Below are 27,410 nucleotides of genomic sequence, written 5' to 3' on the forward strand. Positions count from 1 at the left end.
ATTTGGTTTATTTTAGGAGCTTTGTATTTTCTTAACTTGAAAAAGTCATTTCTAAATATTTTTATTGGAAGCTTGTACAACCACACGGTCAATCAGCCAACGCACGTTATCTTTCTTTTCTACAACTGCCAACATGGCTGAGGTAGGTGGGAATGGCTTAACTGGTTAAATTAAATTATAGAAGTATAAGCATCGTTCTAAATACCTACAGGAAGGTAAGAAGAAGACTAATAATGTGATGCGTGACATCCACATTCAAAAACTCTGCCTGAACATCTGTGTTGGCGAATCTGGCGATAGGCTAACCCGTGCAGCAAAAGTGCTTGAACAACTTACTGGACAAACTCCCGTATTTTCCAAAGGTATGGTGTGGTATATGCTTGCACTATAGAGTATGTCTCAAAATTGCACCAAAAATATTGAAGCTTAATCTAAATTTTTGCGCTTGGTAAATCCGTTGACCTATACCGTAGTGGAAAATGTAATACCTGTACGCACGAGGTTCATCAGTATGTACACCCAATTTTTTTATCTTTAAGCCGATTTGTAATAAATAAACAAAGAAAAACTGAGTTACCTTAACGGAATTTGTAATAAAAAAGGAGAATTGAGGCTCCAATGTACGCCATAATGGCAAACTTTTCAGCTCTCAACGTTTGAGTTATCATCAAAAACTGCCATATTCTCCAGTCGGGCTGATCCCCAGATAAGAAAGTTGGTTGAGTGCCCGTGGATTAAATTTAATTGCACGTACAATGGCTGTTGTTTCATATTGTGCGGGGGATTTCTAAGTCCGGTCTCCAATGCACCACATAAACGTTCCAGTAGGACCTAGAACCAAACTTCCGTTTAGCAGTTTTCCTGGAGATCTCATGCTTTATTGTGGTACTTCCACGCACGTGATTGATTCATCAATGTGCATGCTGTTTTTTTTCCTCACGTCAATTCGATTGACAATGTATAAACAAGCAAAAGTTAATTGTTCAAGTGTGTATTTATAATACAAACCAAAAATTAATCAGTACCCGTCACGCCAAAGTTTGTGTCTTTGGATTTGTGGTTGAAAACTGCTTGTTTTCCAGTTGGAATCTAGGAGGTGAAAAACCAAAATTCTGGTGTCTGCCTTGAGCACGTCCGGCATTTATGGTAGGGAAGGTGCAGCCTTGTGGAAAGCGAGGGTTAAAGGAAGTGTTTTCTTTTTTCAGATAGATTGTTTTTCTCCAATTAATCTCGGGTGTGCTCCTATCATACTCTGCAGTATGGCGTGGACTAGCTTATGGCTAGACTGCTCAACTATTAAAACATATCTGTGACATCAGGTTTTAAAATATTTGTGCAACTGTCTCATTTTGAAAACACAAAACAATGTTGTTTATGTGCTGCAAACTGAAAACCAACTGTTAAAAATGTTCACACAAAGAGTCTTGTGCCCATGTTACTAATTTAGCAAACTGGGGTTATGGCAGCCTATGACGAATTTTATGTGACAACGCTTACGGTTCCTTGTTCCATCCATCGTTTCTCTGTGATCGAACTGTAGCTTTTTGTAAAAAACACATTGGTGTGTCACACTTGTGTTTTTTAAAACTTTTGTGCACTTGCTGTGATGAAACATGCATAGCTTGTGTGGAGAACTTAGTTTAAGTTCACTACAATTAAGGGCGACTTCAGTCGATAACCGTTGTATGTGTTCACTTTTTTGAAGATGTACAACCAAAAATGAGTTTGGTTTACATGCGACTCAAGGTTTTACAATTTTATTGTTGGGTTGCTCATCCCAGTCAAAAAACAATTTCCAGTTACTTGTTCCAATGTTTAGCACCACACTTGTTACTACAACTGTAATTGGTACCACAAACAAGAAGTTTCTTTCAAAGATCACTTCATAAATGTATGGCTGATAGCAAACTTAGAGGTATGGGTTGGCCACATTTGGTTGTAACTGGCCAGTAGCAGGCAAACTGGCAAAGACCATCTCTGCTTCTTGGTCTTTCATGGGGTCGCACAACTACTTTGTCAGACAGAAAGACTTACAGTTATGCGCCCAAAAGTTTTGTTGTACATCCTAAGGCGTGATGACAAACGCATGTGAAAAGCGCCATTGAACACAATGCAGTGATGTGGACGTACAATAATGGTCCTACAAATTTGCCCCGCAAAGCAATCTATCAAGCAGTTGTGAACCTTCACTCAAATAGTTTAGATGCCCTTGTATTAGAAGCAAGCAGATTGTTCATACCCTGTATGTTATATTTTGGCTTTCCATGACATGTTTGCTCTGAATATAATTTCGTTGTTTACATGTTCTCCATAGTGTTTGACTTTCATATGCAAATATACTTTATTATACTAAAGTTTAAAAATATTTTGTTTGTAACACCATTATTTATCATGGTTATATTAAAATCACAGCTCGTTACACTGTAAGATCGTTTGGAATCAGAAGAAATGAAAAAATTGCTGTTCACTGCACTGTAAGGGGTCCAAAAGCAGAAGAAATTCTTGAAAGAGGGCTCAAGGTATTAATTTTGTTAGATTTGATTAGTTATTGTAGAAATCAGTTACAAATTTTTATTTTTCCAATTTTTAAAGTGTCATGATTAGTATAGTTATTACTTGCATTGTTATTACCTAATGTGCTTTTTATCAAAATAGTTGCATTAGTTAGCCTAATAGTTGCCTAAATTCTTCTTCAAGGTGAAGGAGTATGAATTACGGCAGGGAAATTTTTCTAATATGGGAAATTTTGGTTTTGGTATTCAAGAACACATTGACTTGGGGATTAAGGTAAAGTTTATTGTGTATAGTAGAGGTCACCAAACTATGTGCCTGATTTGGCTCGTGAGAGCTTTACATTCAGCTTGTCGTCACTAGTTAATGGTCATGTGAAACGTAAAAAATGTGTAAAACGAAATGATCTACATTCTTTGCATTAAACAGAAACAATGCAGTCATGTGTTGCATAGGGTTTTGTAGTTTCTGAAAGGGAAAGCAGCATTCATCCAAATACTTAAACTTGAAGTAACACAATTATCCATGTTGTGACGATTTTTTTCCACCTTTATTTGTTTGATTCAGAGCTTTTACCTAGCATAAGATTGCTTATGGTGTATTTTTGTTGTAAGCGTTTTTTTCTTCATCAGCATAACACTTTTTGGTTTTTCTTTTCACCTATTGTGTGCTTTATGCAATTCATGACATTGTATAGCATTAAAAACAATAAGTGTTATACAGATTAAGGATCACAACACACTTATTTGAATATTATGTAACACATTTTTGCAAGTAACTGTTCGGGCATGCCTCCTTCAGAAGTGTGTTAAGGAAGAAATGTTAAATTTTAATGAAAATAAAAAAATTGTTTGAAAGTTTTCCAAAACTTTGAATTCACTTCCAAAAAAAGGTTTTTTAACTTGTCAACTCAAAGACACTTTTTGCTTCTGATGCTTGCGCAATTAATTGGTTTTAAATGCAGTTTGTAAAAGTTGTATAACATCGTCTGATGTTTTCCAACACAGTTGTTTTTGATTTAATCAGTTCCAAATTTGGCCTTGTTTTGTAAACTAAAGGTTAATACAAATTTAACTGATAACCAACACAATGCAATTGTCTGTATGATGGCTCATACAGGTCAACCAATTCTCATGCTTCTTTACTTTACTGCATTGTTAAATTGGGTTAAATTGTTTGCCCTAGTTAAGTACAAAGAGCTGGATTTGGGAGGCCTGCCCTGAAGAAAGATTGGTGACTCTTGGTGGTTAGAGACTCAGTGTATTATTATTTTACAAAAGAATTGTAGGGTAATTTGGTGGTGGTAGTTTTAATCTTGTCTTTCTGGTATGCACAATATAGCACATAATATAAGATTGTTTTAAATTATGTAAGTTTTACCCAAAATAAAATATTTCGTTAAAAAAAGTTTGACGGCATTTTAGTTGTAGCAAAAAATTGCATTAGAATAATGTTTACATTATCGCCATTTCGTTTGTAAATATTGTAATTCTTAGGACTTAGATGATACTTGTGCTTTTTCTGGTAGAGCTGGGAGCACTCAAAACCAGATATTTCTAGAATATAGGAAGTACAGCCAACATTAAAGATTTTGTGATTTTTTATCTATATCGCAGTATGACCCCTCTATTGGAATTTACGGCATGGACTTTTATATCATGCTTGGTCGTCCTGGGTACAATGTCCGTTACAGAAGGCAGAAGAAAAATAGGGTTGGACATAACCATCGGCTCACCAAAAACGACGGCATGAGGTGGTTCCAACAAAAGGTAGAAATGTGTACTCTAAACGTACTTTTCAGTTTGTTGTTTCTGGTTGTGTATGCTTGCACAAAACCACGCTGTCGTTTGCCTTGCATTGACAAGATTTATGTTTTGTTTTCAGTATGATGGTATCTTACTGCCTGGGAAGTAAAGCGATCCTAGACAATAAAATATGTAAGAAAACGACTGTTGTTCTGTATTAAGCAGTACAGAGTTTTGAGATATTCTCATATCAGGGCTCATCTGTTAAAACTACTGGTGATCGTTTCATGTTGTAAGTTAAGTAATAAGGTTTTCTGTTCAGCAAAGGTAACTTATCTTTAAAGCGCGTGGTCGGATTTCAATTTTGAGAGCTTATTAGCCGACTTTCTTGTAGTTGCTCCTGTGCGTTTTAAGAAGATAAAATATGCTCTGCCGACGATCGAAGTATCGATCTAGTTAAAAATTATACAACAAAGCTTCAAACATTTAATAGCATTTTGCACAAACAATAGAGTAAGTACAATCACCAGTGACGGCCGTTCAGTTCAGCAGGTAGAGAGTATCAAAAGTTGTAATCACCATTGCTGAGTGTAGTTAAGGGACTAGAAATAAAAAAATACCGATATTAGTTAGTCGTTCAGTTTTGAACGTTAACCTATATGAACTGTAATAGCCTTTAATGAAATAACTGTGGGTCACTATCAGTTTCAACCAATTAAAATTTAAACGGCAATCCCATTCAATGTATTTAAGCTATGTCGCTCGTCAACGAAAATTTGTTGTTCTGCAGAAGAAAGCCTTGGTTTAGCTTACGGAGCTTTCATGCGTGTGCTTTTTCGCGTTCATATAACAGGTCTACACTTCATGGTGTCTTCGTTAAAATTTTTCACTGTATATGTTGTCCAGCATAGCCTTCGAACTAAAGCAAGTGTCTTTATTACCAAGTGTGATATTCCCGGAGAGGTTTTAAACACATTTCGATTGTCGATTCTAACATTAGAGTTGCACCGGCTGCATCTTGATACTCGCGCAAATAATCAAGTCCAAAAATTCATCAGCAATACTTGTCAATTATTATAGTTACTGGGCAAGACATCCATGACCATAGCTCAATATAAACCACCACATTGTAACGTATTGTTCGCTCTCATCTCGACACTACACCATCCGATGAGTTACGCAAACAGAGCTGAAAAATATTTTTTCACCACTTTAACATCGCGTAATCCGGCTCTACCCGTCATTTAATTAATACGGTAGGACATAGGCTAGTTCAAGGCCGTTGCCAGGGTTTAATTTTTCGGAGGCAATTGTGTTAATTAATCCCCGATTGGGCATGTTGTTAAATGCAGTTTAACACTTGAAGAATGCTTTGTGCCAGAATTCCCGAAAGTTTCGGAGGCAAGTGCCGCAATGTAGCTACGGCCTGGCAGTTGTGAATCCTTTGGTCCACATTTCAAATGTTTTTTGAATTACGTTCAAGCTGAAACGATTTAAATCCACGCAACTATAGATGTGTGAAATAAAATTTCCACCTACCAATGGAGTTTAGGTGCGAATGTAGAAAAGGATAAAATACGTTAATCAAAAATAAGGTAGCAAGCGTACAAACTATTAGCCTACACTGTATCTGTTGGGTAGTTTTGCTGAATAACTCCTTAGGTGGTCAGTCCTGACTTTTTCACGCATTTCGTCGTCGGTAATCTGTCGTCGTGACGGTGGCAATGAAGCGCGGTCCAAATGGCTTCCAATAGACTCAAAAGAGGGTGCTAAGAGAAAATAGAAATTAGCATGATCACGTTCAATATAGCGTACTTTTCACGATGGTTCGACAAAGCTATTTTGAAACACGGCAAATCGCCTCCCGAAGAGGTTACACGACCGGCGAAGTGCCCTTGAGTTGTTTTTGCCTATTCAAACTAGGCGGTTAATATGCCAAACAATGGATTCAAATCGTGTTGCGGAGATATTTATTACGCTTGGCAGACTCGTAACATGGATTGTGCTTCCAGGGCGTTCGCAGCTGGGGTTCTTTTTCGTTTTGACAAACTTCGAAATTAGTTCCTTACATAAAAAGGCGAGCGTTTCTAATACAGTACAAAAATTACACTGAATTATTGTATCAGTTAAACTTGTCAAAACAAAGTAACTTGGACAATTTTTTCATTACTTTCATACCATGTTTTTCTTTAATGTCTCTTAACTTTTTAAAACCGTTTTAGAATTAGTTCAAATGAACTGAATGTGCATTCACGCACCACCCGCATTTATATAAATCTGTTAAATACCGTCAAGTACTTTGCTGTTGTAATGCTTTTGGGTATAGACTACATGCAAAAACTTTAAGTAAACCATAATGTACTGAAAGTTTACCTGGTGATGTAGTAGCGCTCATCATCAACTTCGTCTTCCATCTGTCCTGAACATCAAATGCTCGATCAAGAACAGTTTGTTTTCTTCTTGCTTCCCAATGCATTTCTGCCATTTTAAAATCACCTTTCTTTGCAAAAATCGTTCAACTCGAGCACGGAGTAAACCAAGAACTAACACTTAAAGCATAGGAAGAATCCATTTAATACACTGTACACGGTGTATGAAATTCGATATTCTATCTTAATACGTATACCATACAACTTCATTTGGACAATGTGGATTTTTGAAACACAATTTCAATGAGGCGATTTAAAAAGCAAACAAGTCAAAATAACTCAATGGGTATGCTGACAAATAGTTTGTTTGTGTAGAAAGGGGAATGGACTTTAATAAATGTTTGAGAAAGTTAAAATAACAAATACGGTTTTCTAGCCAGTAAAGAATAAATTTCAACGTTTGTAACTAGGTCCGCCGTTACACTTTTTAACGTAAAGGATTCTTTTCTTGCACGGTTTTTGGTTTTATGCTTGTCTTTTATGCGAGTGGTATTGTTGCCTTTCAGTTAAATCCCTGGATACACCCAAGGTGGAATCAATACACAATAGGCATAGACCTATTACGTACAAGTCGTACATACAATATATAGCCTATACGTGATATATCTTCCAGGTGAGTTATATTCAAGGCCTCAAATAAATTTATAAATTGCCTGAATTGATTGCTTTTAATGATATTTTACCTTGTAGGGCAATTGTTTACACTATGGTTTAGGCATTTGATTCATATAAAATTCATAGAAAATATTCAGACATATGTAATACGACTACTGGTTGAATAAGGCCTAAGCAAATTTTCCTTTATGAAAAATTCTTGTCCATTTCAATCTGTTTCCTTACACACTGACACTATTTAACATAAATCGTTAAATGATCTGTAAGGTCCCTACTCCTAAAACGTCGTGTTTATCTGCATATGTAAAGGAAAGCTTTGGAAGTTAACTCTCTCCTTTCACTGACGTTCCACATCTAAAAAGTAAGCTATATTGTGTTACGTGACTTAGCAAAACTACTAGAAAAACTTCTGCGTGCCCTAGTTAGTAGATGTGTACTCGTCAATTAGGGGTTTCGCTTACATTGCTTGTAAACAAGGTAAAAACATAAAAATTTTATACCTTTGAAAACAGAACTTCTCATTTCTAAGTTTCATGCATATGGTTTTGTCTAAAATTCAGGTTCAACGAAGAAAACATTAAAAAAGAGCGCTATGAAGTTCTGTACAAAAGAATTTATTAAAACCGAAAAAAGGTAAAAGTAGGCATATCAAAAGCATAGATATTGTTCATTCATTTATTTTTCGTCAAAAACGCGGTGGGGACGAAAAATCAAGCTAGTTGTTACCAATGTTCCCTCTAAGCTGCGCGCGTGCGCAAATGCGCACTGCTGACACGGTCTCCGCGCACAGAAAATCTGTGCTGCGCACAAGAAAAAAAATCCAAGCTGAATTGAAAATAAAATAAACGCATAATAATGGCCACAGTGCGCACGTGACACGTCTGATGTTGCTCACAGTGGTCCAAGGGACCGCTCAGGGAGTTAGTGTGTTTGCTCAGACTCGTGAAAAATTAGAGGGAACATTGGTTGTTACTACCACGCGCCAATGAACAGGAAAAAGTGACAAAGCCGAAAAGGCTTAAAACGTGCTCAACAAAAATAACGTTAATAATTGCTGGTAACAACTAGCTACTAGCACTACCACTAAACCTGTAATTAGTTAAATCTATAAAACATAAGTTGAAAAAGCGAAAAATTGATTACATTACACAAAGTAGTAGTCTGGGTAAACGTGTAATTCATACCAGAAGTATGGTAGGCCTACCCTAAAAGTGTACAATTGGAAACGGTGGCGTAGCAGCCATCTGGATATTCTGGATTTACCCAGGGGCGTCAGGTTCCGAGAGGGCGGCAAAACTTAAAAAGCAACGCATTATTCCTTTTTTGCAACCACTTGTCGTTTTAACAGTAATAACCTATAGAACACATATGCAGGCTAATATAGGAGGTTTTACGCCTTTCAAAATTGCTGAAAAGGGCCCAGCAAAATGGATGTATACGGCGTTTCAAAAGTGTTTGAGTTTACACCTAAATTTAGCAGCTATTTTCAGTATAAAAAAGCCATTCATTCCAAGAAGTTTTAAAGCGATTTTGAGGAGAGAAAACACTTTTTTTGCGCTTTTTGTATCTTGGGCAATGTGCACAAAAACGGCAGTTTTAAAACTCGATTTTAAAAACTTTTGAGCACTCCGGCCCCCTTCCTTCAACGTAATTCTAAATAGGCAACTGGGCAATGGTTAGTAAAAATTAATTGTGGATAGTATTATTTCCTCCTTGATTTCGTTTGTTGTATTGCGGTCGAAGTGACTAAAACACAGTTGTAAGATCCCTTCACTCTGATGATACAAAATGTGGTATTATTTATTCATTTAATGTCATGTTCCGCAGAAAGCTAATAAACCATTCAAAATATAAGCTATGATAGTCATTTCAACGTTTGATTTCTCTCATCATCTCACGTAACGTGCAATCGGATTTATGTTCTGTGGAAAACCTTCAAAGCAATATAATTGCAGTGATGCTGTTCTACCAACCCATTCGTCAAGGATTAGCCCATAGGAAAGGGAAAAAGGAATGCACGGATTTAGCCATTCGTATGGGCTGTTCTACAGAGATAAGTCTACACTGGACTTATGAGAGCGGCATATTTATCGAGATCCAGCGGCGGCAAATTATGTTGCTACGTCACTGATTGGAAGTTACAATGATCCGGAATGTCCAAGACGATAAAATGGAACATAAAAATATTTGCGCATAAAAACATTAGTTGATACCATTGTGAACACATCAGCACAAATCTAAAACTTCAAATTTACAAAGGAGTACTAAATTTTTTATTTGCGAATGTTTATGCTTTATGCTATTTCTTAATAACGGGAATTTCCCTACAACCAACACTCCAAACCCAGTGAGTAAAAGTGTTTTTTATTTTAATAAGTTGCTGGTGGCTGAACCGTGTTAACCCAGTATATAGTAAAAATGCAAGATATAGATTGTCACTCTGAAGGTTAACTTTATTTTTGATTTTTCTACACGAGTTTTTGCCAACATAAGCTCTTAGTACACCTGAAGTGTACAGATAAATTCTATTTTATTTTAATGGTCGCATAGGCAGATGTAGGCTAGGCCTTGGCCGTGGTTCTCAACTTTTCATTGTTCGTGGCGCCCTGCTTATCAATAGAAAATGTAAATTGTTGATTGCAAAACACTTTTTACTTCACTATTGCGAGTGCAGTAGCCTTCGCGCTGCTAATTCCACTATTGAGAGCAAAACATAGGCATGCTCAGTTAAAACGCACTTTTGTCTTTAACGAACCTCAACGTTGTTATATCGGGACCGCTGGCTTTCACTAACTACCTTCTAAATGCAAGCATTTTGCAATTTGTGCTTTCCTACATTTCGAGCTGCGCATGAAATTGAGTGCACTCATTTTTAAGAGTCATTCACTTGTCGCTCTTTTTTTTGCATAAACAATGCTTTGAATGTATGGAATGGACAAAAATGATTGGAGGAAATAAAGAATTTAAACTTTTTGACTTCTTTAAGAATATTAGAGCCTAGACCCTTTCCGAGTTACGGTCTAAGTGGCAAGATTTTTTTGATCACCTATACCGCTAGGCTGCTTAACAATAGAAATTGTTTACGAACTTTGATTCTTTTTAAAATTGCGAGCGGTTTGGACAACAGATTTTAAAGATTTTGCTCAAGTTGGTCAGTGGGTAGCATATGAATTCTTTAACAAAGTAAAAAGATTGTTTTTATTTTGGAATGTTTTGAATGTTACATAATGATTTTGTATAATACGAGGTCATACTCTGTGATCAGTATAAAATGTGTTGTAAAATGCATAAGAGTTTGCATGGTGTCTGTGACACATGTAATTAAAATAAATCAGCTCACATCTAGTTTATTATTTTAAACTTTGCTTAAATTGCAAGGCAAAACTACTTTGTTTGTTACAACAATCATTACACATTTTACTAGTACCGATAATAATTTGCTTAACAATGTGTTTATTTTTATAACCTAAGCGATTTATACTTTCAAAGTGAATAGGCTAATAATTCATTGAATTAATGAACATGCGCATCCATATATATTCAGAAGGTTCGTAATATTGTACTACTCTATTGATTATTCGTGGCACAGTATGTAACCATAAATTTTCAGGTCTAGTATACAATTGCACAACCAGATTACGTCACAATTTGAGTAGTTAGAGTCTAGTATACAAAGGCATCCTGCATCCAACTTTTCAACATCGGTTTCCATGAACTTTCATAGGCTGCAGTTAGACGCAAGTTCTACAAAGCAAATTTACAAATACGAATGCGATTGGTTTTCTACAATGTGCCTGAGTTAAGCAGAAGTGGCAAAAAAAGCACACTCCTTTTTTAATAGAAGAGCGAATTCACAAGCGACGCTTTTTTTCATTGCTGAGCCAGAGTGTGAGCGAAGCTCTTTTTTAAAGAGAGGTAGCCCAGCTCTGCCTACATTGTGCTATTTTGGGTGTGTGCAGATATGTGCAACTGTTATTGAGTCTAGCACATAAGTGCACATCAAAAATTTACATGTGCCAAAATACCCCAGTGTAAAACTTTCTTTTGGTTTTCTGCCCTAGATCTTGGACGGAAAGGCCAAAGGCCAAGGCTATAGATTCCAATCGGACTTGACTTGATTTATATCATGGTAGTTATGAGGGCAAAGAACAGAGCGTTAGTTAACAAAAATGGTAATTTTTCAGAAAATTACAATTTTCTGAAAGAAAGTATCACCCAACTACCGTACTAATGTGGAGACAGGCATGTTGTTATAATGATTAATTTAATGCAAACCATAGTGTAACATCATAAAAATTTTACGTTAAAGGCATTGACTTAACTTGAATGACAGTTTAATTTGACTGCTTAGATCATAGTTCAAAAGGAAAATCTCAATTGTTTACTTCATGAATTGCCCATGAGATTGATGAAAACCAGGAAAGTGATCCAAGTAAACTCAGTAGTCATTGTGGTCTGTATATTTTGAAGGAACTCCATGCATAAATGCCCACCATATTTAAAGTCCGTTTTTGACATTTAGATAGCTAGAAAATTTTACTCAGGGTCTCTGTCACGAAGGATTTGAGAACTTTGATGAAAAAATTGTTCATATTCATTGTTTAGTGATCTATTTAATTAAGTGTTTTTAATTCACCCTAAGGCATATTTTGGTGGTTGTCTCAGTGCTGTGCAATGAAATTTTGAATTGGGCATCTAACATTGAATGAATAGATGCCCACTGGGCACCCATTGTTCTCTTAATGATTGGTTTTCACTGCACAATGAGGTTGCCCATATAACTGATGTGTGGATAATTAATGCTATTGTTTATGGTGTTATCTGTGTCAGACAATAACTATGTGCACAGCATGGAGAGATATTAGTAAGAGATGTATTTGCAGGAAATGACTCTGGCAATTGTTACCTGACCATTGGAGAGAAAAAGAGTGGAGCTTTTATGAAATTTTAGACATAAAAACCATAAGGTTGATTGTGTCTGTTGGCTGATTAGTTTAGATTATTCTGATTAGATTACACGAGTCTGCTGGCAGATTAGTTTGCCAGAATTCTGCATTTAACTTTTTCAAGGGGCACCCATTTTTACAGAATCTGGATGCCCTAAGTCAGGATACCCAAGGGCATCCACTCAAAGCAGTTAAGGGTATTCACTACTAAGGTAGCTTAAAATGTTGCAAAGCACTTTTCACCGTATATGTAGCTCTGCTTGCGTCTGTGACATTAGAGAATAAAAACATCTGATAAGGAATTTTCTCACAAACAAAGCTATAAATCTACAATAACTAACGCACCACAACTACGTACAATGCTTAAAGTTCTATGTAAGTCTATGTGAGTTACATTTAAACCACTATACAGATGTAACTATGAAGTGGAACTCCATAATTTCATTGTGTATGTTCCTTTTGCTATTTTCACCCACTGTGTTCAAAAATTTCTAATTCAGTCGTGAAAGGTTTTGTAGTTATATGGAAAAAATTTTAGAAGTTAGAAGACAGCTAGATACATGCACTTATTTCAATATGGTGGATGGTAGTGTAGCAAAGGTCTATTTTGGAATGGATTCTGAGGGTCTCTTATACTATTATACTTTAGTAGTCCTGTGAGCTAGTTAACATTGAAGAAGTACAACTTGTAACATGTTGTGAGTGATGTTTCACTGAAAGGATTTTGCTTCGGGATGATAGAAGTGTTGTAGCCTGATATTTAAATCATTACTTGTGGCATTTAAAGCTAAACTATCATTCACCACAGATTTTGCAACATGCAATTTTGATTTGAGTCTCCTATATTTCAAAGAAGATTTTAACTATTTTTGTGCATAATGTCTGTTTGAAATCCCAGGCCAACCATCATGACCTTATAGTCTGCACGGTGAAATAGTGACTTTCAGTTTATTTTTGTTTCTAAATAATGCCCTTGTAGACATAGACCAGCTTGCATCCTTGGTAAGGTTAGCTTAACCCAGATGTTATAATTATTTCCTTGCAAAGTTAATATAATAAAAATTACCAATAAATTAAGTTGTAGTTTATCATGGAAAACTGGTATGAATGCACACTTTTTGCTGGTAAACTTGTTAAATGTATTACCTGAAAGAACTGATTAATTAAATAAAAATTATTTCAGACGCTGTACATTTATCATACTTATATTTTATTTCAAATAACTTTGTAATGAATTCTGATCAATTGCCAATTGATAATTCTGTACAAATAAGTAATAATCCGTTTGCTGAATTATTTCCGTCATTGACTGCTGCAGAAAGCTTTTCTCAAGAAAACCAGAGCAATGAATTTGAAAAGGTCTGAATACAATGTTTATCTTCTTTGTATTTGACAATATTCTTTTAGCAAAGTGATATCAAAGTTGATACATGCAATTGTTGTCAGCACTGTTGTTGCGGCACGGTTATTGATTAATTATTTACTCAAAGGTATCTGCCTCCGTTTAGTTAATTTGCCTCTGCTTTGTAACCTATTTACAGGAATTACAGTAATATCCCGGTTAAGTTTGCATCCAGGTTACGTATCTATCCAAAAATTGATCACAAAATCTAGAGTCAACTTTTTCAACAATTCATTGGCATTTACAGTAAATAAAACATGTCAACTTGTCATCAAAAAAGTTAAACAAGTAACTTTACTATGGTCCCTGATTTAAACATATGTAAAAGAGTAAAAGGTTATACCACCCTTCTGTTAGATTGCTTTGAGATACAAATAACAATATTTACAAATTGTGTCTTAAAAAAACTTAGGTGAACTTCAGTTAAGGCATCCATCAATTTTGAGTAGTTACTGATCAGCACCTTCAGTTTTTCTGGTGTATACACTATGTAATAATACCGATCGTATAGCTACTGTATTTACAAACCATAATAGCAAAATTCGCACAAACTGCTCAGATTCAACTTGCAAACATAACTGGGATGTGACTTTAGTCATTGACTGTAGCCTAGTTGATGTTCCCCAGAGGCAAATTTATTTAAGATGTGATGGATACAATTTATTCCACTGTACTAATGAAACTGTGATAAGAGAACCAGTTTTTGAGTCATTCAATAATAATCTTTGGGAAGTCTTAACTATTACCATATATACTTTTTACTATCTTGGCACCATTAGCATAAGCATTTATATACTTCAAAATCTTTCAGAAATTGACTCAAAAAATTGTCGATCAACAAATCAGTTGGAAGCAAAGTGTCAATGATTTGCTGGAACGCATTTTTCTAGTGACATTAAGTTCAGGTAGATAATTTTTGTAAATGCAGAAAATAAATATTACGTGTTGTACTAGTAGGCATGTCTAATTTCCTAATAACATTTAACATACTCTTTCATACTCTTTGGTTCACACAACTTTTGCTTTTTGTATATATGTACTGTTTAAATAATTATTACGAAATAAAGTAATGATTGAAAGGATAACTGGATATCTTTTGATTGTTTTTTAATCATTACCTTACTATGTATTATATATATTCAATTTGCCTTTTTGTACTACCCAGGTATATATTAAAGTTGTGTGAATATTATTGTATTTCACATTTTTTGTTATTTACTTTATTACTCATTAAGAATTTCTGTTTGACCTGCGGTCAACTAATGCTACTGATAATTACCGTAAAAGTTAATTGGAAGTTAGGACTAGATGCTTTGTGCCAGTTTATACATAAATATATATAGAGATCTTAACATACATTTATGTATCTTGAAAAAAATCAAAAACAGTAATTAATATGTTTTATCTTATCGTATAATATTATAACAAATTTTCATACTAAAACTTTAGTTCTGGATAAATGGTTTCATATAAAAATATTATCTGATACATATTACATTCTTCATAAAGCTTATTTCCTATATATTTTACACAGTGGAATGCAGCTTTGTATGTTTTCTTCACATTTAGATGATGGGCATTTGGAAAAATCCGCCGGAAATTCTTCATCTGTTCCACCTTGTTGTGTCTACATGAGTGAATTTGCGGATCGTATGTTTTTGGACCAAAGTGAAATTGATCAAGTTAGTAGAACAAGTCTTAAACAGTTTATATTAGTTTCTCAATATTACCATAAACTAAAACCATTCCATTTTTTGACCTATTTTCATTACCTGTTTTATAGATACTGTTTGAGCGTTTATTATTAGATGACAAGGAAATCCAAACTAGATTAATTCATCGAAAACAAGGCAAGTGGAATGTATCACAAAACCATCCAATTTCGTATTTGTTAAGGTGTTACCAACGACTCGAATATGAAGTAAGTGTTTTGCACTTTTTTATAGAAAGCACTTATTTTTTCAACATTTAATTTCCTTTCAGGTTTCATTTTGTGACTACCTTTGTTTTACAAACAAAATCCCACCACAGTTGCATAACGTACTATTGTCTATTGTACATTTTAACAAATTTTGACCCATTTATTTTTGTTTTGCATCATTGAATGTAGAGTTTAGCCAGTAAAGTAAACCAGAATTAGCTTGTAGCATTATTGAAACAGATATATATTTCATCCCCAGTTGAACATCATCAGCTTGCCAAAATAAATTAAAAAGCATGACCATAATCCAAAATTAGAGAACAAAAAGCAATAAACCATTAAAAAGCCAAACTATTAATAAAATACACTATACTCTGCTGGTAAACTAAGAATTTTTGTCTTGACTCCAAATGAAACGAGGGTGGCAAATGAAGTAGGTGCAAATGTGTGACATAAAGATGCAGTGAAACCAACTAAAAATGATAAAAAGCAAATTTACATGGGATGAGGAGCTGTGGGAGGACTTAAAGCAGAAAGAAGGGAAGACAACTAATTGTAAAGCAAAAAGAATCACCGAGTTTTAACTTGAGATAAAGCCATTTTATTGATGTTAAGGCTGCCCCATGTAAAGCCATTTGGTTTCACAATAATAATAATAATCAATGGCATTAGTCTCTGATTATTTTGCAAATATATCATTGAAACAGTGGGAAGTATTGGGTTCATTTTTGATAGTTCTAAGCTTTTTTTCCTTGGGGTAATGTTTCAATAAAGCTATTTTATAATTACTGTTGTCATCAGAGTTCAGTTTAAATTTATTTATTCTATGTAGGTCTGTAAATAATTTATCTTTTGGAAACACTATTCATAGTGTAGCTAATGTATTGAGCCGAATATTTAAAACAGATTGCAGTGTAGATTTTAGCAATCAATATTTTACTTTTTTTATCATGGTCAGGTTAGTAGTCAAAAGTTTGGTGAAAGCAGGCACCGTAGCTTCATGCTTGCCATGTTTGTTACCATATATAGTGCAAGTTTATTGTAAGGTCGTGACTGACTGGTTTAATTCGGCCAGTAGTTTTAAGTGTTAGTGTTTATGTGATAGTTTGTAAGAACGTTTTCAATCGTAACAGGCCATTTGTACATAATACATAATTTTTAGGTTGTAGTTGTTTTCTTTGTGTATAAGCTGGATGTGACTTGGGAATGTGGTTTGCCAATACGACTTGTTTCTTCTTCAATTTGTTTTAATTTGGCAAGTTAGGGTCAAATCATTATACTTGTGGCATAAACAACTGCACCATTAGTGAGTTTTTCCAGGAAACTTTTCTGTCCTTAATTTGCAAAAAACTGACCTTTTGATATAACATATGCTTTACAATATTATACTTTACAACTTAGTTGCTTTACTCAAGAAGTGTTGTTAACTTTGAATTTTTGGCTACATTTTAAACCAAGATATTTAAAACTCATATTATTTAGAGTAACCTTGTTGCTTTTTAGTGTGGTTCTTGTGACTACAGACATCAGCCAGTCATTTGTTATAGTCGTGAAATTGTTGTACGCAATTTATCTACTGCGCTGTTGAATCCAGAAATGTATGAACATATTAAAGCAATGTCTATGATGGGAACCTCACTTCATGAAAAATTATATTACCACCTGGAGGAAAGTTCATATTTTGGAACAGGTATTTTAGCTATGATTTAGTTAGCACCATATACAAATTTCTTGCAACTAATGCATCTACAAACATGCAATTTCATGAAACCAAAAAGTCCATAGTAGAGTGTGTCTTATGCCACAAATTCATAATGTTTCCAAAAACCTTTCATTCATTTTACAAGTTTATAACAGAATGATATGTGGATGTATCTTTTCTGGTATGATTTCTTCTAAGATTTTTAATTTATCTCACTGATATACGTTTGCTCTTTTTTGTCTTTCTTTAGTTACTAAATGCCTGAATAAAAGGAGGCGTACGAGTATCAAAAAAGGGTCGATTTCTTTGTTTATTTCTCTATGTAGAAAAATTACTAAAAATGCGATTACTCGAAAATCCCCGCATGAGTACTCCTAGAATTTTGCATGTGAACTAGGTTTGTCCGGGACTACCTCAAACTGAAATATGGCAAAAATCACTCACCTCTAGTTCCAGTTACATTGGCCCTAAGTCAAAAGTGGATTTTTGGGTCTAAATGCCTAAATGTGTGTCACATTTCCCCCTTTTGCGTGCCAATGTCAATCTAAGTTCTCTACACGATCTGGAACATTGAAATGCGCCAATAGCTAGGGTAATTCCCAGGCTAAAAATCAACACCAACCATGCTGTCTTCTGATTTGTCTGAACAGGATTTTTAAAGCTCTGCGTAAGCATCTAACGAAATCAGAGAAATATTGTTTTTTCAGGCATACACCTCGTAAACGGGAGAATAAAATAAGTTTGACATCATCAATAAGCAATGCTGTTGACAAAATTGAGATGTCTTTACCCCCTTTATTCATAGTTCTTGTTATGATTTATATGTGATGTTGTGTTCTTAATTTTGGTGGATGGGCTATAATTGAGTAAAAATATAAGATTTATAAGGCTATGTTTATTTATTGAGTAGATACCCTTCAAGCGTGTTTTGCTGATGTTGTTCGTCACATTTGTAACAACAGTGCAACCACCGCACACGATGATCTTACTCAGGCATTTAATCCTCTTCTTCAAGTTCTGTATAATAAAGTTTCTGTAAATGAGGTAATTTTGAAGTATAATTGTCATTTCTATTGTCTTAAACAAAAAGTCACGACATTGTTAGAACTGTTATACAAAGTTTAGTGAAAGAAAAAATCCACTTTTCTGTTAATGAAATTTATGTTTACCAATTGAATATATGATAATAAATTACTTAGGTAACTGTGGCTGATGCTCAATTGATAGACATTCTTAATGTTATATCCATACTTACTTCTACTGATGATCTAGCCTGCTTGTTGATCGAGTTCAAAGCTCCGAACATTGCTAGACAACCATCATCACTGGCCACCATACTTGGCAGCATTCTAGGTTAAAGATACTTAGATGAATTTATAATTACGTTTATTTAGTATTACAATGTCAAATTGGCCATATTTAGTTTTAGATATTGGTTTGTAATGCTTGGTAATGCGAAGATTTGCTTTATGGTTTGATGTAGAATTGTTTAACTCTTGGTAGAGATTTCAATGTAGTAATTAGGAGTGTTGTCCCTAAGAATAGATATAAGATAAGTTATGCTGGTCAACGGTTTAGTTTGCATACTTAGGTAAGGCAGTTTAAGTAAAACTTTTAAATGAATGTGTAGAAATCTTTGCATGACATCAATTTGTCTTTTGCAGGTAAATCATGTTTAATTTCAAACCCGCAAGAGACAGAGCATCTCTTTTTTAATGACTTGTACCAGCAGACTCAGCAAGGAGCTGATGACGAAGAAAGTCGTGTACATGGAGTCAGTGACAATTATCACATGAAACATATTTTATACAAATATTCAATGTTATATATTGAGTTGTTTTATAAATTGATTTGCTCTGTTGATTTGTTCGGAAAACATGTTCGGTACCGTTAAGTGCAATGCTGCTCTTATTGTGTGTCAATTTTCAGCCAACGTTGGCAGGTTGTATTGTTTCATTATTGCACTTTTTATTATAGTTAGTGGTCCTGGTTGTATTTATGATTCGTTTTCTTTTCTATTTGTAGTGCATGGAATCAATACATTCCAAGTTGCATGATATTTCTTACAAGATTCTTCATTACAAAAGAGCAAGAGAAAAATACCTTATATGGATTGGAGAGCTACTTCACCAGCATTCAAGTAAGAAAATTTTTTAAGTTTGCTTGTGTATGAATGTTTTCTACAAAGTGTAAATACTTCCATGTAGCTAATTCATGACTATTTATATCATCATTTTTTCATATTACAAACTGCGATAAGTGTTTATTGAGTTTATTTTCAAGCATGTTGTTAACATCTCAATCAGTTTTTAAAACAATTTTGTTTGAAATGCTGTAGATGCTGCCAGAATGTGGTTACATGAACACTATGACCCAAAATGGTCTGTTTTTCCTAGTGATGCCATTTTTATAAACCTTGCTTCAGTGTTGGTTCGACTATCTCTACCATTTTGCATCCATTTTGACAATGGAGTTGGTTTGTACACCTAGTATTTCTACATGGTGTAAACAATTTTTGCAATACAATTTTTTTGCTTTTTTGTTTAATGTTGAAGTCGAACTCAGTTTAAGAAAACATCCATATTTGGGGTAAACAGTATTGTAAAGTTTAAAGCAACTTATTACTATCAGTACATTCCTTGTTGTGCTGTTAAGATAGTTTATTTTGTTCCACCACACCTCAAGTGGAATTTTATTGTGTTTCACAGATAAAATTACAAAATCAAGTGGTAAATTTTTGAACATTGATCCAACTTATTGCAAAGCAACTGGAAGAAAAGACAGGTTGGACAGAGGTGTACATCTGGATGGTAAGATTTTGTTGAAGGATTTTCAGCTTAAATTATATACAACTTTTTTAACATCAGTAGTAGAACTCTTTTTGGACTAAATATATCATTTTTCCATCATCTCAATCATTTTCGTAATGTTTTATCACTGTTTATTAATTTGGTTATCATGAAATACAAAAAACTTTCTATAGTTCTCATGAAAGCTTGATTAAAACTTATTAAAACAAGCCGGAAGTTTTATACAAAATTGATGAAAACTGGCATAATCTGTATGTATCTATATCTCAGAAAAAAGCTTACAGACATTCTGCATTCTTATGGAGCATGAAATTTTTTATGAAGCACATAAAACTTTTTACTTACATGCGAAATCTGGCTGATACTTTATTACACAAGGGGATAATATACTTAGAACAAAAAGAATATAGTAAGATAAATCGAAAATTATCCAAAAGTTCCTTTTAGTGACAATTGAGAGCTCTTCAGGATCACATTTGTTTTTAGGTTGTTACTGTATGTGATTTGTCTTTTGATGTAAAACTTTGCATGCTCGGGAACCAGACTGTGTAAAATAATTACCATTTATGTGAAATTTGCACATCAGTTTTGGTAGCTTTCGTTCTTGAACTTTTGTGTAACCTGATCAAGCATAAAATAGTTTCCACTCCAGTTGATTTAGTCTTCTTCATGGCCACAGTGAAAAAATTTGATACATGTAATAATTTACATTGTAAGTTTTGCTCAGATGTATTTTCCTTTTTTTGCAATATTTAGAATAATGCGTAGTTTTTTATTTGTGTTAATTTAACTTTTAATCTATTCATAAAATCAATTTTTCAGCTTTGACCTAACTACTTTTCGAGAAACTTAAAAAGTGTACCTTTCTAACTACCGGTATATAAAGTGAAGGATGGTATTGTTACAGGATTACACAAAGAAACATGTTTGGTTAAGGAAGAAGATAGTATTGATGTTTCAAACCTGCCCTCCAAACCTTGTAGCTTTATTACTGAGTGTTTTTTTATGGCACATCGGTCCCTACAGATCGGTATGCATGGGTAAGTCATACTACTCAATGTAGTTTGCATCATAAATACCACATTGATCTAGGAAAAACTTGGAAATACTTCATTGAACAAGTGATATACAAGTGTTTTTGTACCAAAATTATTTCAATCGATAATAACTAATTAACATTGTTGTTTTAATGTTCCAATCTACAGTGCTTCACTAAAGAAAAACAATATATTGAAAATTGAAATGTATTGATTGTTTGTTAGTGCATTAAATGTTTTGCAATTTTTTGTAATCTACCTTTTACTGCTTTTTGTGTTATGACAGGTTATTGACAAAGTTTTATAGGCTAAACAAGGAGTTGAATCGTTTGAGATCCAACAACCAGGAAAGAGAACTTTTTCAAAGAGGTTATTTGATAAAACATTTGTTATTTGCTGAATATGTTGCTGATGCTATAATTAACTTATTTTTTGTCTGATCTTTATTCAACTTTTTTTTGAAACGTTTATGGTGTTCCTTCACATTTTGTTTCCAATAGCAATGGCTGTGTATTTGTCAAGCAAAGCACTTTTAACGGAACCAGAATTTGTCAAAAATTTAGGAAGATTTCAAATAACGACTGCATGTTATCTCAATCAGGTAGTTTTTCTATGCATTCATTTTATCTCTCAAAGACATGTGTTGCCGACTTTTGTTCCAATGAAATCAACTTTGGAACTTGTTACCGATTTCAATTTATCTTTGGTACCAATGATCCAGTGGTGATCAGTAACGAAATTTTATTTCAGTAGATTTCTTTTATTTTGGCTACTTACTCAAGTAGTTTTGTTCATGGGTAATTCTGCTTTTACTTAAGTAGTTTGTAGTCCAAAGTAACGTGGAGTAGGTTAACCAATGCTGAAGTAGAAAGTATTCAGCGTTTTAGTTCGAAGATAATTTGCAGTAATTTTCATTAGCAATCACATCTGCACAAAGTGTTTATATACCGTCTACAACTTGATTTTCACGTATTCCACATAACAATGCTCTGACAAAGGACAAAAGTATGTCTGCAACTATTTAGCTTTATAAAATTATGCATTTCCCTGCTGTTGTATTGCTTTTGTACAGCAAACTCATAGTAATTTGTGCATTCAAAAACCTCTTACTTTAAGTCGGTACCTACTTCTCAAACTACTTCCTTCTTGAGTAGTTTAAAATGTGCTATGTTCCACTTTATACTTGAGTAGTTTTAAACAGCAACCTTCTAATATAGTAAATTCTTTTAGGAGTAACAATACTTCTACTTAAGAAAATTATGTGGTTACTTAGGCCACCGCTGCAATGATCCTAAAGAAAGCATTATTTATTGTTTGTATGTTAATTTGGGATCCCTAAACCTTTATTTTTTGTTAGCTTTTTATTAATTGTTGTTAATGGATGCTCATTACATTTAAATACTTACCACTGTGGTGAACAAGTGGTACTGTGAAACACATTTCTATTTCTCTGTACTACTTTGTCTATTTTTTCTACACTACTTAACTCACACAAGAGTTATTCTTTTCATTGAAAAAAAAAACAAGTTTAGGTCATAAAGTTTATACAGTGAGTCAGTGACCCAAGCTATAAAAATTGTTTCAAAAAATAAAATCCGAAAGTCAAAAAAATACTGGATAGTTTCTTGTTAATATTATGATTATATTTCAAAATAGTTGAGGACCGTTAACATGATGACTTTTTTGCTACTGTCGTACAGCTCCTAACCTACCAATGTGGTAGATTCTACCTTTGCTCAAATGATGGATAGAAATTTATACAAAGTGCAAATTTTGCATGTCCTGTATAAGTATATAAAAATTTGTTAAATCACTAAGCTCTGTTGTGACTTAAATGATAACTTAATACATATCTTGAAGCATTAATATTTGTTAGGATATATAGGTTGTGTCGCATTCCCAGTTACAAATGCCATCTTTCTTGTAATAAAAACGTTTTTAAACAATTTGTTTAGTGTTAACATTTAAGCTAAACTCCAAATATTTTTTCAAAGCTGAAACCTTACGCGATAAACTCGTTGGCCATCCCTGTTCTAATGCATAAATTCAAATTTAATTCGATTTTCATTTAATAATATGCATTTTATCGGTTACCGGAAATAACTTAGTGTTGTTTAATATGTAGCTCGCTTTCTCTGACGATAGATCCAAGTTTCATGAAATCAAGCTTCCTTGTGATTCAGGATCCGCAGCATCTTTTCATCACATACCTGGTGGGTTTCATTGATACTAAATAACTTTTTTTCTGTTTTATAAAGTTATTTTCGGCTTCATTAAAGCACTTTTAAAATAAAATATTTGTAAGCAATTGTACATTTGTAATTCAATTTAATGATTGGGTCGTGTACATAGAATTCATTGTTGAAAATCTGGCTGATTATATCGTATTTCTGAGGCGTTTCAAACCATTGGGATTGGAAAATTTAAAAAATTCAGTGCAACACATCCTTCAGTTTGTAATAATGTACATGGGAAATAAGGCAAGGTACAGTCACATATCTTTTAATCCATCCCTTCTTTGCTTATTTGTAATATTCTGTTTAAATGCTTAGTGTAATTAGAAATTAGTCCCTTTTTGTCATAGTATAAACAAGAAGAAAAGACCTTTTTTCAAAATAAATAAAGTGTTTGCTAAAGTCTGTATCTTACGAAGTATATTTCTGTGTACTCGATTATGTACGTGCATAAAAATCACATGTTGTGCAGGATGACCAACCCTCACTTGCGTGCGTCACTAGCAGAGGTTTTGGAGGCTGCTTTGCCTCTACAACATGATGAATTGCAAGTTAATATTCCTACATCATGTCGAGAGGAGAGTTTTCGGAATTTTCCAGACATTGGTCACCTTGCAATTGCTGTTATTCAGCTTTTTGTTGATATTGAGTTTACTGGTACAACAATGATGACCTGTTAGGTCTTGTATTATAATATTAATCACAGAAATAATTTCAAGTGGGAGCTTGTTTACTTGACTTTGCTTAACTCAAAATTTCAAAAAAATCAATTTAGCGATGGCTAGTTGGTTAGTTAGTAGTGGTGATAATGTTTAATCGGTCTTCTTATCTTGGAGTTAAGGTGTTTCTATTGTTGGACTGTAGTGTCATTATACTTGTTTACTACAAAGCTATGATATTTTAGGTGATCCACAGCAGTTTGAGCAGAAATTTGATTACCGTCGTCCATTGTACCCCATTTTAAAGTTTTTGTGGGAAACCCAGGAAGGCAGAGAAGCTGTTAAGGTTGAGCATATGATACGTATAATATGCAAGCATATCATTTTAAATGATTGTAAACATGATTTTTACAAACAGTAGGCTACCTAGTCTAGTTAGTGATAAAATTCGTTTCTGTTTCTTGCAGTGATGTTTTAACAGTTTCAAATGGTGTTTTTCAAATAGAAATAAATATATTATTGGAAATCGTGTGTGAAAAGGTCATAAATTTTGTGTTAAAATGTGACTTTAGGATTGTGCCGTTAAAGCGCTTGTAGACATAGAAAACCCGTTACCACCTTTGCTACTCAGTTTCATAAACTTATTCCTCAATGATGCAATCTTTTTATTGGATGGAGCAATTGATGTAAGTAATTTTGCTGTCGTCAGTACAATTTTGATAGCATAACTCTTGCATTATTGTGATTTATAATTTGTCAGAACATGATCTGTTTGAATACTTTGCATATATAACAGATATATTCAATATACAAAATGTCTCCTACACTTAAATTAGCTTTTTTGTATGTTATTTATGTAATAACTATTCAGGTCAGGTGACTCTCTTTCGCTTTTGTAATCCATTGTTTAGGTTTTAAAAGAAATTAAGGCTGATGAGGAAGACAGAAATTCTGGCAAGTGGGAAGAATTGTCTGAAAGGGAGAAACAAGAGAAAGAGGTCACACTGCGGCAAAACATAATGATAGCGAGGTCAGAGATTGATGCATGGTCAAAAGTTTTTACTGAAAGATCCATTAATTAATGTTTTATTACCTTTCAGAAAGTATGGTTTGATAGTTATGTTTTATTATTTTCTTCATTTTAACAGATTCCATAACTTTATGTCAAATGAAACAGTCCATGTATTTACTTATCTTACCAGCGAAGAAGAAGTGAGAAAGCTTTTATCTCATAAGGTCCTTGTTGATAGAATTGCGTCAATGTTGGATTATTTTTTGCAGGTTGGTAGTTGATGTGCACTATAGTATAGTCATCAGCTGTTGTAGGAAGACTTAAAATTCAATATTGGTTCAATAGAAGCCATAAAAGTATTTAAAGTTAAAGGTTTTGTCTTGATTATGAATATAAATAACTTTATTTAAAAGTTACCTGTAGCCAAAATGAGATCTACAAGGTCTTGTATATTACATAATTTTATACGTGTTTCACAGTATTAAAAAGGCACATTGATATAGCAGGTAATTTTTTTTTAGTATTTGGTTGGTCCAAAGATGAGAGAATTGAAGATTCAGGACTTTTCCCACTGCGAGTTTAAGCCAAAACAGCTTGTCTACGAAATTTGTCTGACATTCAGTAATCTTAGGTAAACTTCACCCTTTTGGACATGTATTTTTTACCAAATGAACAACTAGCTTTATGATATACCCGCCACTCGGCAACTGATTTTTTAGGAGAAATGTCGACTTTTGTCATGCCATAGCTAATGATGAAAGGTCATATGATCAACTTCTTTTTCCTCGTGCTTTGCATGTACTGCAGAAAATTGGCCACAGTGAACTTTGCAGTGACATTCAGGATTTATCACAAAGTGTTAAGGTATTTCTTGAATAATGTTGCTAAAACAAGTCAACAAAGGTTGCATCGTATTAAATCCAGCCCAACAGTTTTGTGTTATTATTGATTCCTGATGATTTTTTTTTTTCAATAATAACAGGCTCTCAAAGATAAGCAGGATAATTTGGAAGAATTATACCAAGATGCTCCAGAGGAATTTTTTGATCCACTTATGGGAACACTGATGCAAGATCCTGTCATTCTGCCTGTTTCTAAAATTACAGTGGACAGGTCAACTATTGCACGCCACTTGCTTAGGTAAGTATCATATTTTTCATGTAGTGGATACAGTGCAGTCGGTGCATGCATTCAAAATGTTTCAAATATGTAGAAGTACAATGAATACAACAGCAAGACAGTAGAAAACATTTCAGTAGTTAGATGTTTCGGTCGATACTACAACCATTACCATTGTATCAGAGAAACAACTATATGGCAAAGTTTTTAGCTACTACAGTATGAGAGAACAAAAATAGACTTTATTACATTAAAAATCGTTGCAGTATCGACCGAAAAATCTGATTAATAAAATGTTTTCTACTGACTTGAACCGTGTATTCTTTTTATTTTTATTAGTCCACAATTAGCTAAGAAAATTTGAGAACTACTGGCCTATAAACTATCACCATGCAACCCAAAGAATAAAGTCTTTAACACAGTAGGGGAAATTAGTTTGTGCAATATTTGCTACGGTGCTGCACTGAAAAATGGGATAATTATTTGGTTTATCATGCATTAATTAGAGATTGATATATTTTTCCTTTGCAGTGACCACACAGATCCATTTAACCGTAGTCCCCTCACAATGGAGGAGGTCACAACAAATGTTGAACTTTATAACAAAATAAAGAAGTGGATGAAAGATAGGAATTAAGTGGTATTTTAAAGGTTGTTTTTAAAGCTCTTTGTGTACTGTATAACTTACATGCAATACAATGTGTTCGTTTTGTTTGCTCATGTAACTGTGTAAAAATGGTTTAGATTTACGTGTATTTGTTGGGTTGATAAACTCAAAGTAACAGATTTTTACTTGAGGTTAGCAAAAAACTACAGCCTTACAATTTGTTGCTATGTATTTTCAATTTCAATACAGTGTAACTATATAAATATAAAGATTGGGTCTAGAGGAAATCAACCTGGTAAGCTGTAAACAATATGCTACTGTCATTAGTCATGTTGCGCTTATGTGTTCACTCTTCTCTCGTCATATCTAATATATTACAGACACAATATCGTGCATTGTGATTTTTGGCCGGGAGTGATTGTAAATGAGTTAATATTTTTACAACAAAAATTTTTGTCTTGGTACTCGTGACTCAGTCACCCAGAATAAACTTATTAAACATTTGTCTATCTTTTTATCACTACCCCTGTTTCACTGGTTTGTTAAACTTAATGAAACGACAATAAAAGAATGTATGGTGAATATTTTGACAGTGTGCACTTCAATGCTGCGGAAGCATAGTTTGTTCCGTAGCTCTCATTTGAACATTTATCCAAAAATC

The 27,410-nt window shown here is 33.8% G+C and overlaps 2 protein-coding genes and 1 long non-coding RNA gene across 3 annotated transcripts; 2 read left to right on the plus strand and 1 right to left on the minus strand.

Annotated features, from left to right (window-relative positions):
- Positions 1-4,460, plus strand: LOC143468920 (large ribosomal subunit protein uL5-like). The gene is made up of 6 exons (XM_076966403.1): positions 1-142; positions 212-362; positions 2,413-2,519; positions 2,698-2,787; positions 4,128-4,280; positions 4,396-4,460. The coding sequence occupies exons 1-6, from the start codon at positions 134-136 to the stop codon at positions 4,423-4,425; spliced, it is 540 nt and encodes a 179-aa protein (XP_076822518.1). The 5' UTR covers positions 1-133; the 3' UTR covers positions 4,426-4,460.
- A 268-nt stretch (positions 4,461-4,728) lies between these two features.
- LOC143468921 (uncharacterized) lies at positions 4,729-6,838 on the minus strand. Its single transcript, XR_013119044.1, has 3 exons — positions 6,630-6,838; positions 5,880-6,025; positions 4,729-4,858 (listed from the first exon to the last, which is right to left on the minus strand). It is a non-coding gene; the product is annotated as an uncharacterized LOC143468921 (long non-coding RNA).
- A 6,595-nt stretch (positions 6,839-13,433) lies between these two features.
- LOC143468795 (ubiquitin conjugation factor E4 A-like) lies at positions 13,434-27,331 on the plus strand. Its single transcript, XM_076966195.1, has 25 exons — positions 13,434-13,605; positions 14,460-14,553; positions 15,218-15,330; positions 15,432-15,569; positions 17,073-17,259; positions 18,182-18,315; positions 18,471-18,624; positions 18,936-19,045; positions 19,297-19,411; positions 19,610-19,747; positions 19,980-20,081; positions 20,989-21,121; positions 21,405-21,487; positions 21,619-21,719; positions 23,244-23,331; positions 23,471-23,603; positions 23,825-24,009; positions 24,257-24,357; positions 24,584-24,697; positions 24,923-25,041; positions 25,160-25,292; positions 25,545-25,654; positions 25,743-25,887; positions 26,006-26,163; positions 26,674-27,331. The coding sequence occupies exons 1-25, from the start codon at positions 13,477-13,479 to the stop codon at positions 26,777-26,779; spliced, it is 3,123 nt and encodes a 1,040-aa protein (XP_076822310.1). The 5' UTR covers positions 13,434-13,476; the 3' UTR covers positions 26,780-27,331.
- The last annotated feature ends 79 nt before the right edge of the window (positions 27,332-27,410 follow it).

This window comes from Clavelina lepadiformis, chromosome 8 (assembly GCF_947623445.1).
Source record: "Clavelina lepadiformis chromosome 8, kaClaLepa1.1, whole genome shotgun sequence".
Taxonomy (NCBI): Eukaryota; Metazoa; Chordata; class Ascidiacea; order Aplousobranchia; family Clavelinidae; genus Clavelina; species Clavelina lepadiformis.